Raw genomic sequence first — 12,491 nt, 5'->3', positions numbered from 1 at the left:
ATGTGGACCCCACTTTTCTCCTAACGGTCAAAAAATCAATTTTTAAAATCACTCTCAAACAGGCTCTAAAAGTAAGTACCAGTTTGACAATCATTATTTCAAAACTCTTTTTTTACATACTCGTTTTTAAATACAGATTTACACAATAAAATATTTTATAAATAAATTTAAAAAATTTTCTACTTTTTAATCATATATTCTATTAAAAAATACTATTTAAAACATTGTTTTGGCCAAATAATGACTATCAAGGCTTAGATATGCCCTTGTAATCTTTGTAACCAAACAACACAAATGTCTGAATGTTACAAGTGTCGTCTCTCTTGTTCCTGCACTCTATACTGAAGAAGGAAAACCCAAAGGTCTCCTCAAGTTTTCAATTTTCCTCACCCAAAAACCATGTACGTATCTGAAAAATCTCAGCAACAGGCCATAGATTTCTATAACAAACGAGAAACCAACCAAAACAGCATGATCGTCCAAGTCCCTCCTTCTCACCATCTCATTACCAATGGTGGTGACACTGCCGCCGCCGCCAGTAGCGGTGGAGGCGAGGAAAACGCAATTAATGATAACTCAGCCAACCCATCATTCTCTTATGACCTAAAATCGACTGCCTCCAAGAAAAGGGCCGAGACTTGGGTCCAAGAAGAGACACGATCCCTCATATCCCTTCGCCGAGAAATCGATTCTTCTTTTAACACCTCGAAATCGAATAAGCATTTGTGGGACCAGATTTCGATGAAAATGAGGGAGAGGGGGTTTGATAGATCCCCCACTATGTGCACCGACAAGTGGAGGAATTTATTGAAGGAGTTCAGGAAAGCTAAGCAGAATCAAGATAGTAATGGAAATGGTTCTGCGAAGATGTCTTATTACAAGGACATTGAGGAGATTTTGAGGGACAGGAGCAAGATTGAAGCTAATTACAAGAGTCCCACACCTCCTAATGCTGCTGCTGGCGTTTCAAAAGTTGAATCCTTTTTGCAATTCGCTGAAAAAGGTTTTCCTTTTTTATTCAGATTATTTCGTGATTTTGGTGTGAAAAATGTTGTGAATTTTCAATCTTGGAAATTGATTTTTTCTAAATCTGTTTGTTGGTTTATGTTATTTGAGCTCTTTGCTTTGAATGTTAATTTCTTTATGCGTAATAACGGCATGTTGAAGTGAGAATTGGTGGGAATCATTGTGATTTCAGTATTGAATATATTTTATTTATGTGTTTGCTGCTGTTACTGTAGCCATCTCATATTCTGTCTTGATACTGGTTCTCCTAGTGCTTTTCAGGCAATGATATGCTTAATTATTTGACTGTTGTTCTTCTATTTTATGGGTTGGGAGAATGTGGAAGTTTAATAATTGAATCGGGCTTTTTAATTGATTCCATCTGGTCATCAGAAATGAATGATATAGTGAATTTCACTCTTTTAACTTAGGAGAACGAGCACACATGCTTTTGTCCTTTTGGGTGGTTTCATATCGTTGGTGAGAAATCAGGAAGAGCAGGAATGTGTTCAATTTGTCATTTTCATATTCTTTTAATGTTTTAGTGGTTTTTAGCTTCTGGGAATACTGAAAATGGACGAGAATGTCTTGGGGCATCTTTTCTTTATTGGTTCTAATTAGGAAGTGTTTGGCACCTGCATATATCATAACGATGAAATGATCACTTAGTTTCCTCGTATCTGTCCATCTCGACAATTCCCTGTCTCTGCATCTTGTGTAGATTAATTTTCAGAATCCCTCTTAATTTCTGCTTATTAGATGGATTTAATAATGATGCCTAGTGAAGTCTTACATATTTGTAAGGAATTAATTGTTTTGCCAAATGCTCACAAACGTAGCACAAATTCCAATAACTTCTAAATTTATTTGGGTTCTGCAGGTCTTGATGACTCTGGTATTTCTTTTGGACCTGTGGAAGGCAAGTTTTCTTATTGTTATGTCTTTCAAAGTGTTCAATTTTTATAAGTATCTTTAAACTCAAGTTCAGTTTTGGTCAATAGTCACAACTACTGTTGTGTGTATATATTTGAACATATAGCAAAATTGGTAATAAAGTCCTATATAAATTCCCTTTTTAAAATATTTGTTGTAATCATGTCATATGATTTTTTTGCGTGATGGAACGCTACTTACATTTTCAAGGTCTGCTAGTGCCATTTGCTTGGATCTCTGGATGGCACCTTTGCTCCATGTATTCTATGCATAACGTGTGTACACCGCATTTAATTAAGAAACCAGTCTGGATTTTTTTTATTTTTTATTTTTTTGCTAATCTAACTTAACTTTTTTCTTAAAAAAGAAAAATAATAGCAGACCAGTTGTGTATGAGAGTGAAAGGGGAGAGAGACACTGGTATTTGAAATATTAATTTTTGGGAAGTGAGAGGAAGTTGTTTATGGAGTTATCATCATATGTTCGAGATTATTTATTACAGAGAGTGGCTTATAAGCTGTCCACTGTACAAACTCCCTGGATTGACATGATTGTGTACTGTAATTTCCCTTGGATTATGATACTGTTTATTTCTTAGTAGTGGATGAGACACTTCTTCCACACCACATGACATTTTACAGATTAGAAATTTCATTCTTACTCTTTCTTGTTATAAGTATCTTTTAACTCTATCAGTGTAAGATAAAATGATTAGTTAATTTTATAACATGAATAAATGCTAAAATTATGTGAAAACGGTAATGTATAAAGAATGTTCTCTAAAATGATATCATCCAATATTATGTAGTACTCTCAGATCTTCATTTCAGCATGTTTATGTGCTTGTTTAACTTCCATGAAGGTTCCTCCTTTAATTCTTCTGAATGACTCGTCCATCTGATCTTGGACTTAATTTCTTGTGGGTTATACACTCTTCTAATAATGCCCATTTTGATGGGAATTTTCTTTGCTAAAACCTTGGCATACAGCTAATGGCAGGTCAGCTGTCAGTTTAGAAAGACATTCAGATCATGACGGGCATCCTCTTGCTATCACTGCAGCTGATGCCATTGGAGCAAGTGGAGTATCTCCTTGGAACTGGAGAGAAACTTCTGGAAATGGTCAGTCTTCAGATTATGTGGAGAACCTGGGAATTTGTTCCATCACGTGATATTATTTTTATAGAGCATTATGGTTTAGGGAAACTTTGCTCTCAACCTATGGCCCCTGTAGAAAATTAATTCCAACCTTTAAAAAGGAGCAAAATAGTTCCCATCCTTTAATTAGAGTCACCCAATTAGTCACAATAACAGAAGCTGTAAAAATCTCTATTAAATCGTAACAGTTATGTGGCCTGTGCATTTACGACTTTATGAAGCTAGAATTTGCTTCTCAACTTGATTTTGTGCCAAGAAATTTGAAGTGTGTCATGATTTCTTAATTTAATGAAGCTGTGGACTGTTCCCATCATTGGGAACCTATTGGGATAATAGGTTGGGTCTTGGGACCAATGCTGCAATATTCCCTCATGATGCACTACTGTTCAGATTCGTGCTGTTAATTATGGTCAGCTGTTTGATGAAATGATGAAAGTTTGACATTTTTAATTTATGGTTTGGACCTCTATGTTCTCTGATTAATATTCCTTTTTTGCCAGGTGAACAAAGTCACTCGTATGATGGAAGGGTGATAACAGTGAAATTGGGAGATTACACAAAGAGAATAGGGATCGATGGCACTGCAGACGCCATCAAGGAAGCCATCAAATCTGCTTTTAGGTTGAGGACAAAGCGTGCTTTTTGGTTGGAAGATGAAGATAATGTAGTCCGAACACTTGACAGAGATATGCCCTTGGGAAACTACACACTTCATGTCGATGAAGGTGGAATATCTTGTAACATCTATAACTATAAACTTGTTTGACTAAGCTTAAAAATTTTACTTATGTGTAAATAAGTAAGTTTTAAATAATTAGAGTTTTTGACTGGTTAAAGTTGGAAATAAGTTATCTTCACTTGATTGTGTCCTATAGGTACACAAGTGGGGACACTAGTAGTCGTATCGTACAAGGGTGCTATTTTTATAGTTTCAAAAAATAACAGCAAAATTAATTTTAGCTAACTTCGAAAGTTATGTTTCCTTTTGTAGGCCTGACAATAAAACTATGTCTGTACGAGGAGTCAGATCACTTGCCAGTGCACGCAGAGGACAAAACCTTTTACAGTGAAGATGATTTTCGTGATTTCTTGTCCCGTCGTGGCTGGACATGTTTAAGAGAGTACAGTGGGTATCGGAATATTGATAGCATGGACGAGCTCTGCCCTGGATCTGTATACAGGGGTGTCAATTAACCGAAAACCTAAGTGTGGTTCAACATTAGCAAGTAAAGTTCATTTTGGATGAACATCTTGAGAAGATTAAGTTCATATAAATATCACCATTTCTCATGATCTTGTTCAAATGTATACATCTTGTTGTAGGATGTTTCCTTAGAACTGTGGAACTGGTCTTTTGTACAAATTACTAGGCCATTTAGTGATATCTATAATCATTTACCTTGGACCTTGTATGCATAATGTTTTGAATACTACTATCCTTGTTTGATTTTTGCATTTCTTCATGTTGTGGATTGGAATAGGATACTAAAATTGTAGGACAAAATATAATGCGTCATTTTTAGCTAGTCTACTTGTGACATGTTTAGTACGTTGAATTGAAATTGGGGTTAATGACTAGTGAATAGATCCATGTTTAGATGTGTGTTCATTGTCACATATTCTTGTATCAAACATGGTCACCAATAGCTTTTGAGTTGGAGTTTTAGTGGATTTCTTTTGATTATATAGAAGTTGTGGAGTGACTGAGTTGCAAATCTTCCAAATAAATAAATTTTTGTACAAATAAGTCAATAAGTGTAATAGAGGCAACGTGAACCTCATGGTGTTTTCTAATATTCCCCCGACTCATTCGATGCGTATTCCATTTATTAACAAGTTCCATCATTCTTAATACTATGACAAGGTTTGCTATCCTGGCTAAAGTATGAATGTGTAGGAAGAATGACATCTATAAGAATTGTCATATAAAGTTCGGAGCATTGTACTGAGAAAGTGGATCCGTGGCGCAATGGTAGCGCGTCTGACTCCAGATCAGAAGGTTGCGTGTTCGATTCACGTCGGGTTCAATTCCCATCCACTGTTGAACCTTTTTTTTTTCCCCTCTCTTCCTTCTTCACCATATCTTTGACGTATGGCAACGGCAAGTGATTTTTCAATTCTTTTGCAAATTATCTTACAGAAGTAACAAAACCTCGTACTTGACACGACTAAAAACACCAAATATCATGAGCCAGGAAAAATCGCGCACCGTTTTTGTAATTTTTTTGGTATTCATCAACGAACTTCCTGTCTCCTGGTATAATCTTCACCAAGTTGGCACTTTTGATGCAGATTGTATTTCACCGGCAACCAGCAGAGGACATTAAGGAATCCCAAATATAATCAATTCAGAATCTCAAGATTTTTCATTGTTACATTGTTTTAATAATAGATCTAAGGAACGTCGAGTGGGGCGGGTTGATCCGGCTAGCCTCAAGCTGGGTTTTTCCCGTAGAAGCAATTCATAAGGGCGGAGCCAGAAGGGATGAAAAGAAAAGGTGCCGCTATTTAGATCCTAAGTTTTTATATATGCATCCCAAAATTGTGGATATAAATAGTCATACCAAAAAAAAAAAAAAAGGGAAAAACTGATACATAAAAAATAAACATAAAACCCATCAATTTTTTTTTTTTTTTTTTACCTTATATTAAAAAATGAAATTTTAATAAGAAAACATAAAAGTATAAACCGAAGACAGCTGTCTCTGCTCACTCGCTCAAGTGCAAGCGGAGCACAAGTTTTCTTAAGCGTGTAAACTCGTTCTCAACTCGTCAAGTTTGGGAGCATGAGCTGGCTTCTCAGATGAGCCGAGCCGAGTCGAGCCTGATGATGGGCGAATCAAGAAGCTTGCTCTCCTTCCCTAAATACCCTTAGATCTAACTGTATAAAATTGTATACCATCCAAGATCCAAACAAATTGAGAAAACACATACAAGAAAAACCGACATTTATACAAGACCTTCACATCTCTAATGTTCCAAGTAATGAAACTGACACGTTTGCAAAGATGACAGCTTCTTCAATGATTAAACATGACTGGATGATAAAACATACTCAACACAACCGTACAATCTACGTTACAATAACCTAAAATTGGAGTTTGTTGGAATTTTGTATGGAAATTGGTTGTGACAAATTTTATATGATTATTTAAGTAGAATTCGTTATTTGGTGAATGAAAAATTAAATCAAATGTAACCCGCTTAACACTTGAAATTATTGAAAAATTATATAGAATATTGTGGAATATTCTAAAAATATATGGATACGTATTTTCATATGAATGATCATAACTCTTGGTATGGGTATGATTAATTTTCAATAATTGTGTCTCTTAATATATAAAAATAAATTTTGTCTCTTGGTATGGTTGTATCCTTTGGCATACCTTTCCAACTACTATATATAGACCCCATGTGTTTGAATTTTATTATTCAAGAAATTCATGAAAGTCAATAAATAGTTTCATATCATTCCATTCCATGCTTACACTTTAATTTACATAAAACACTTACATCAATGTCATGGTTATAGTAGAGACGGAACTCCGTTTGAGTTCGTTGGTCGAAGTCATTTGGAGTGCTTCTATGACTAGACGTGGTCGTTGTATCTTGAGAGATGATTGTCGAAATATCGTTAGCACCGATGCAGGGCAAATTCATCTTAAGGACAAAATTAACACTTGTCTCGGCTGATTACATCTTAACTTGATTCTTTCTGATTTTTTTCTTCGTATTTGATTTCATAAAATTAATAACATTTTTTTGATTTTATATGGGTTTGAAATAAAGAAAGGAAATGATTGTCATTTCATTTTCCCAAATCCATTTCGGTAAGACGAAATTGCGTTTCGATTTCGTAAACATAAATGGCATGCTTTATGAATATAATATGCACAATATCGGTGTAATTTTTCAACAATCTTAAGATGAATTTTAGTAGTTCTTATTGTTCATTTATATTCCAAAATTTTATTTAGAATCGACAAATATACTATCACGTGTATTCTCTGCAAATGGTATATAAATGTTTTTGCGTGGAAATAGATGAATGAGACAGTCAATCTCTGCATTCATGATATTCTGGTGGAGTAATTTGGATTTAATAATATGATCACTATCACATGATTGTGTATAAATATGAATGATAAAAGATTCATTTTTCATGAACGACGGGAACGTGCAAGATTTTGTGACCATTGGTTCACATCTCTTTACTTTTAAATTGTTGCCTACAGATATGTTGAATTATGTTTGAATATTTGTCTGATCAACCACCGCGAATGGAGAAATTGCATGAAAAAAAAAAATTTGTGCATAAGATGTGTATAAATCATTTAACAATTGGAATATAATGTTACCATGGTGGGTAATGGATAAAAATCATTTACCTTTACCATGATGGGTAATGGATAAAAATTATTTACTGGTTAATCTGTCCTTTTTGGTAGTTTCATTTGCCAATATCTATTTGCACTCTTAAATTGAAAATCGGAAATGAATGTTTATGAATTAATTTGGAAGTGGTAGGGACTCCAAATTATTGCATGTGAAATAAAGATTCATTAAATACGTGTTTAATGCAATTCATAATTTTGTTTGTGATTCACGTAATTAGTAATTTCCTTTCAATTGAAACTATGGATTACGTTTTGACAACTCATTGTATATTTTGTAACTGCCATAGGAGGAAATGATTGGAATAATGTGACTTTTCATTTTAAATGCAATGAAAATGATGGACTTATGCATGTACATGTGTCCATTGCATCTTGAAAGGAAGCTATCAATAGTGAAATAGATTTTATAATGCAAATTCATACATGAGAATTAGTAGATACACCTACTGGAAACAAGCCTTAGGGTGTAAATGATTAAAACTTGATTGATCTATTGACAAATGTAAAGTTAGATTGGTTGCCAAAGGATATATGCAGAAAAATAGATTTGACTTCTTTACCTACTCACTATGAATAGAATCACTTCGATAAAGTTACTAATTGCAATTGCGACAATACATAACCTTGAGATTCACTAAATGGATGTGAAATCGGGATTCCTAAACGGTGGGTTAGAAGAAGAGATGTGCATGGAGCAACCTGAAGGTGTCTCCAAGTGGAAGCCATAAAGTTTGTAATCTTGTTGAGTCTTTATATGGATTGAAACAAGCTCCTAAGAATGACACCAAAATTTTGACAAAATGTTGTCGTCAAATGAGGTCAAAATAAATGAATATGACAAGTGTGTATACGTTAAAAATACACCAGATGCCTATGTGATTGTGTGTCTATATGTAAACAATATGTTGGTGATGGGTAATAATCACGAAGTGGTGCTAAACGCCAGGAAAATGCTTATGAAGCATTACAACATGAAAGACATGAGTGTGGTAGATGTAATACTAGAGATAAAAATCTCTTAAACATCAGAATGAATTGTACTTTCCTAATCTCATTATGTTGAGAAAATATTTAAGAAATTTGAAGTATTAGAGGAAAGTTACACTTGGTCAAAATAACGGTGAAAGTGTGTTACAACTGAGATATTCACAAGTAATTGACATTATAATGTATATTAAGAACTGTACTCAATCAGATAATGCTTTTGCTGTGTATAAACTTAGTAGATTCACGAGTAATCCAGGTCATTATTATTGGGTGGCATTGACATAGACCCTTAGGTATTTGAAATATACCATAACTTATGGATTACATTTCACAAGATATCATGTGGTATTGGAAGGATATTGTGATGCGACGGTATACTCTAAGTCTATAGATGAAAAGGGATGAAAGCCCTAAAGTGGATGAAATTGGATGAAAGCCGATCATGAATGTTATTTGGATATACAAGAGCATTTGAAATATTAGAGAATATTCATAAAGTTCAAATGCATTGCAATGCTTTAATGATGATATTGAATACCCATGTATGAAATCCACTAGTAAATATGATAGACTAGTGTAACGATTTGATAGAAGTCCTCCAATATTATTTTGAATTGATAGAGCTAGTGAGAAGCATGTAACTTCATGAGATGATTTCTTAGTTGGTGACAATGTGTATCTATCAAATGAATCGATCATTGGCTAGCTAAATTTGAAAAGATACTAAGTCATATGTAATAGTAAGTTTAGACATATACGTCGTAGACATAATACTATAAGCAGTTGATCTCATTGGTGTAAACTTGTAAATCTATTTATATATGTTTACCAAGAGATCAAGTATATTACATATCGAAGGGAATGAGATTAAGCTTACTGAGTAAGAGTCCTTATGATGGTAACCCTACCATGTTAACTGAAGATCCCAAGATCTTGGTTCAAATGGACAACTAAACTATGAGGATTCCATGAAGCACTTAGGAAACTAATTTCCTAACTCATTCCTATGATACCAAAGTGCTTTCTTTTGCTGAGTGATTGAAGGTTAAGATAAACTTTTAATGATTTCTATATATTGATTAAATCAAGTAGAGTAGGGTAAAATACTCTTAATCGGAGATCACCTATGTAAATGTGAAGTTGGACCGTTTCAATGAGAATTATTCAAGACTTGAATTCTTTAAACACTTACAGAAAAATGAACCAAGTTATGAGAATCATGAACGATTTATGGGAGACATTGTGTGAGTACCGTTGTCTAGGTTTACACCAAGGGCTGATGGTTCAAGAACATCACGTTCCCGAATTAGTTAGTAAATCCGATGGTATTTCACTAAGGAAGGTTCAAAACCAAAAGCTACCTTACCTGATGCAATATTTTTCTACTCTCTCTCTCTCTCTCTCTCTCTCGACCAGTGTTTGCATATACATTGCATTAATTTTCATTCATGTTTGGGATTGTTAGAATTTTGTATCGAAATTGGTTGTGACCAATTTTATATGATTATTTAAGTGAAATTCGTTATTTGGTGAATAAGAAATTAACATTTGAAATTATTGGAAAATTATATAGAATATTGTGGAATATTCTAAAAATATATGGATACGTCTTTTCATATGAATGATCATAACTCTTGGTATGAGTATGATTAATTTTCAATAATTGTGTCTCTTAATGTATAAAAATAAATTTTGTCTCTTAGTATGGTTGCGTCCGTTGGTATACCTTTCCAACTACTATATATAGACCACGTGTGTTTGAATTTTATCATTCAAGAAATTCAAGAAAGTCAATAGATAATTCCATATCATTCCATTCCATACTTACACTTTAATTTGCATAAAATATTTACATCAATGTCATGGCTCTGGTAGAGAGAGAACTCCGTTCGAGTTGGTTGGTCGAAGTCATTTGTAGTGTTCCTATGACTAGACATGGTCTTGTATCTTGGGAGATGATTTTTGAAAAATCGTTAGCACCGATGCGGGGCAAATTCATCTTGAAGACTGTCTAACACTTACCTCAGCCGATCGCGTCACGCATATCTCACCTTGATTCTTTCTGATTTCTTTCTTCGTATTTGATTTCAGAAAATTAATAACATTCTTTTGATTTCATGTAGGCTTGAAATAAAGAAAGGAAATGATTGAATCTGTCATTTCATCTTCCCAAATTCATTTCGGTAAGACGAAATTGCGTTTCGATTTCGTGAACATAAATGACATGCTTTGTGAATATAATATGCACAATATTGGTGTAATTTTCCAACAAAGTTGTCTACTCAAATGCTACAATTTAAGATTAAGAGGAACAAGGAAAATACTGCAATTTATCACTCTTTCCACTCATTGTTCTTGTATAATGCCAAAGTGTCAACCTTGTGTATATGCACGGTTAGATAAAACTTAGCAAGCAACTATAAATCTAACTAGAGCAAGAATTAGCTTGCCACTTTACCTTGATGTTGTAATTTGAACAATAATAATGATATGATGAATATAAAATCGACAAAGAAATAAGAACACAGATTTAAGTGATTCAACAATGTGTTTATGTCCACATGATCGAAACGACCATGATTTTATTATTTATGAATAATGGGGTTACATTATCTATATATAATAACCCTAACCCTAGCCCTAGCTCTAACCCATACAAGACGTTAGAGCCCGTACAAGATTAAAAGGAAAAAAAATCCAAAAATACCTTCATTCCGTACAATGCGCTCTGCTTTGGCATCGACCCATTCACTCTAGTATACATGTGTTCCACTCTATATGAGTCACATACACAACAGTTTGTATCTTTTGTTGGTATCAAAAGAAGGCAATTTCACCATCTGTGGGTTTAAAATTAGTTTGTGATCACTCTCAATCCAAGTAAATTAGGCTGTAACATCTTTATCAGTGACCAAATTAACTATATTGGCTGAAAAATCTCTATAACATATGACAATGTCATTACGTCACATCTTGAGAAGCACTGGCACGGCAAGCACAATCTAGGCAAGTCTGCAACTTCTGCGAGGCGAGCTTGAAAAATTATAAAATCATCTGAAATTGCATTTCTCCTTCTTGTAGTAGTTCTCTTTAATGACCTTTTTTATGTTGTTGAATTTGTTCTTCTGAAACAATCTATTGGATGTGTATAGGAAGTTTTGTAATATTGTCTTCATCTAAAATTGCTTATTGAACAAAATCTAGAGCAAGAATTTGTCATTGATCCTAATCATTGTCAATTGCAACAAAAGAGATATATACATATTCTTCCTCGAAGATAAAATCCTTAACTTTAAAATATGATCTCATCCCCCAAACTCTACATCCTCAAAGAATCGAATATCTCCTATTTTAAAAACTGACTAAATAGTGGGATCTTAAAAAAATTTGTAACCCCTTAACTTTTCATAATATCTTATAAAATAGCAACTGGCGATTCTGGAGTCCCATTTCCTTCTAAAGCCTATAAGGCCCTATCTTAGTTGGATAATCCTAAATGTGTAAGTGCTTTACTTGGAACTTTATTGAGAATTTTAACTGTAGTCTTTAGTGCTTCTTCTTAGAGGGATTCTGATAAAGTGAAATGATTAATCATACTCTTTACCATGTCCTTAGTATTCTGTTTTGTCTCTCAATAATACCATTCATGTTAGTGAACTCTATCATGGTGTACTATAGGACGATTCTATATTCCTCTAAGAATTTAGAAAATGGTCCTGGATGCTGTTCTCCTAATCCATCACATCTGCAATAGTACTCATTACCACGGTCAGATTTGAAGTTTTTTATTCTTTTGCGTAGTTGATTTTTAAATTCAGCCTTGTAAACATTGAACATATCCAGCGATTGACACGACAACCACAGTGTAGGCAAGTTTGCAAGTTTTGTGGGATGAACGGCTCACTCGACTTAACACCAGGCTAGAACATGAAGGATCAACAATTTCATAAATGACCAAGCAATTTGCAAATTGAGCACAACACTAGATGTTATTAGATAATAAAAAGAA

The 12,491-nt window shown here is 33.9% G+C and overlaps 1 protein-coding gene and 1 non-coding gene across 4 annotated transcripts; both read left to right on the top strand.

Annotated features, from left to right (window-relative positions):
- Positions 1-290: 290 nt before the first annotated feature.
- LOC111403371 (trihelix transcription factor GT-4-like) lies at positions 291-4,550 on the top strand. Of its 3 annotated transcripts, XM_023031857.1 has the most exons (5): positions 292-1,003; positions 1,886-1,924; positions 2,928-3,059; positions 3,596-3,820; positions 4,087-4,550. In XM_023031857.1, the coding sequence occupies exons 1-5, from the start codon at positions 400-402 to the stop codon at positions 4,287-4,289; spliced, it is 1,203 nt and encodes a 400-aa protein (XP_022887625.1). In that variant the 5' UTR covers positions 292-399; the 3' UTR covers positions 4,290-4,550. The 3 variants fall into 3 exon arrangements, with proteins under 3 accessions (XP_022887626.1, XP_022887627.1, XP_022887625.1); XM_023031858.1 differs by lacking the exon at positions 1,886-1,924 and having other exon boundaries at positions 291-1,003; XM_023031859.1 differs by lacking the exon at positions 2,928-3,059 and having other exon boundaries at positions 291-1,003.
- A 500-nt stretch (positions 4,551-5,050) lies between these two features.
- Positions 5,051-5,122, top strand: TRNAW-CCA. The gene has a single exon. It is a non-coding gene; the product is annotated as a tRNA-Trp (tRNA).
- The last annotated feature ends 7,369 nt before the right edge of the window (positions 5,123-12,491 follow it).

The sequence above is a fragment of the Olea europaea genome, chromosome 11 (genome assembly GCF_002742605.1).
Source record: "Olea europaea var. sylvestris chromosome 11, O_europaea_v1, whole genome shotgun sequence".
NCBI classification, from domain to species: Eukaryota; Viridiplantae; Streptophyta; class Magnoliopsida; order Lamiales; family Oleaceae; genus Olea; species Olea europaea.
Note: the sequence above shows the minus strand (reverse complement) of the source record. Positions and strands in the feature narration are given on the sequence as shown.

Coding starts and splice junctions, on each gene's coding strand:
- LOC111403371 (XM_023031857.1), top strand. CDS start 400: ATGTACGTATCTGAAAAATCTCAGCAACAGGCCATAGATTTCTATAAC. Junction 1,004..1,885: donor TTTGCAATTCGCTGAAAAAG/GTTTTCCTTTTT, acceptor TGGGTTCTGCAG/GTCTTGATGACTCTGGTATT. Junction 3,821..4,086: donor CACACTTCATGTCGATGAAG/GTGGAATATCTT, acceptor TTCCTTTTGTAG/GCCTGACAATAAAACTATGT.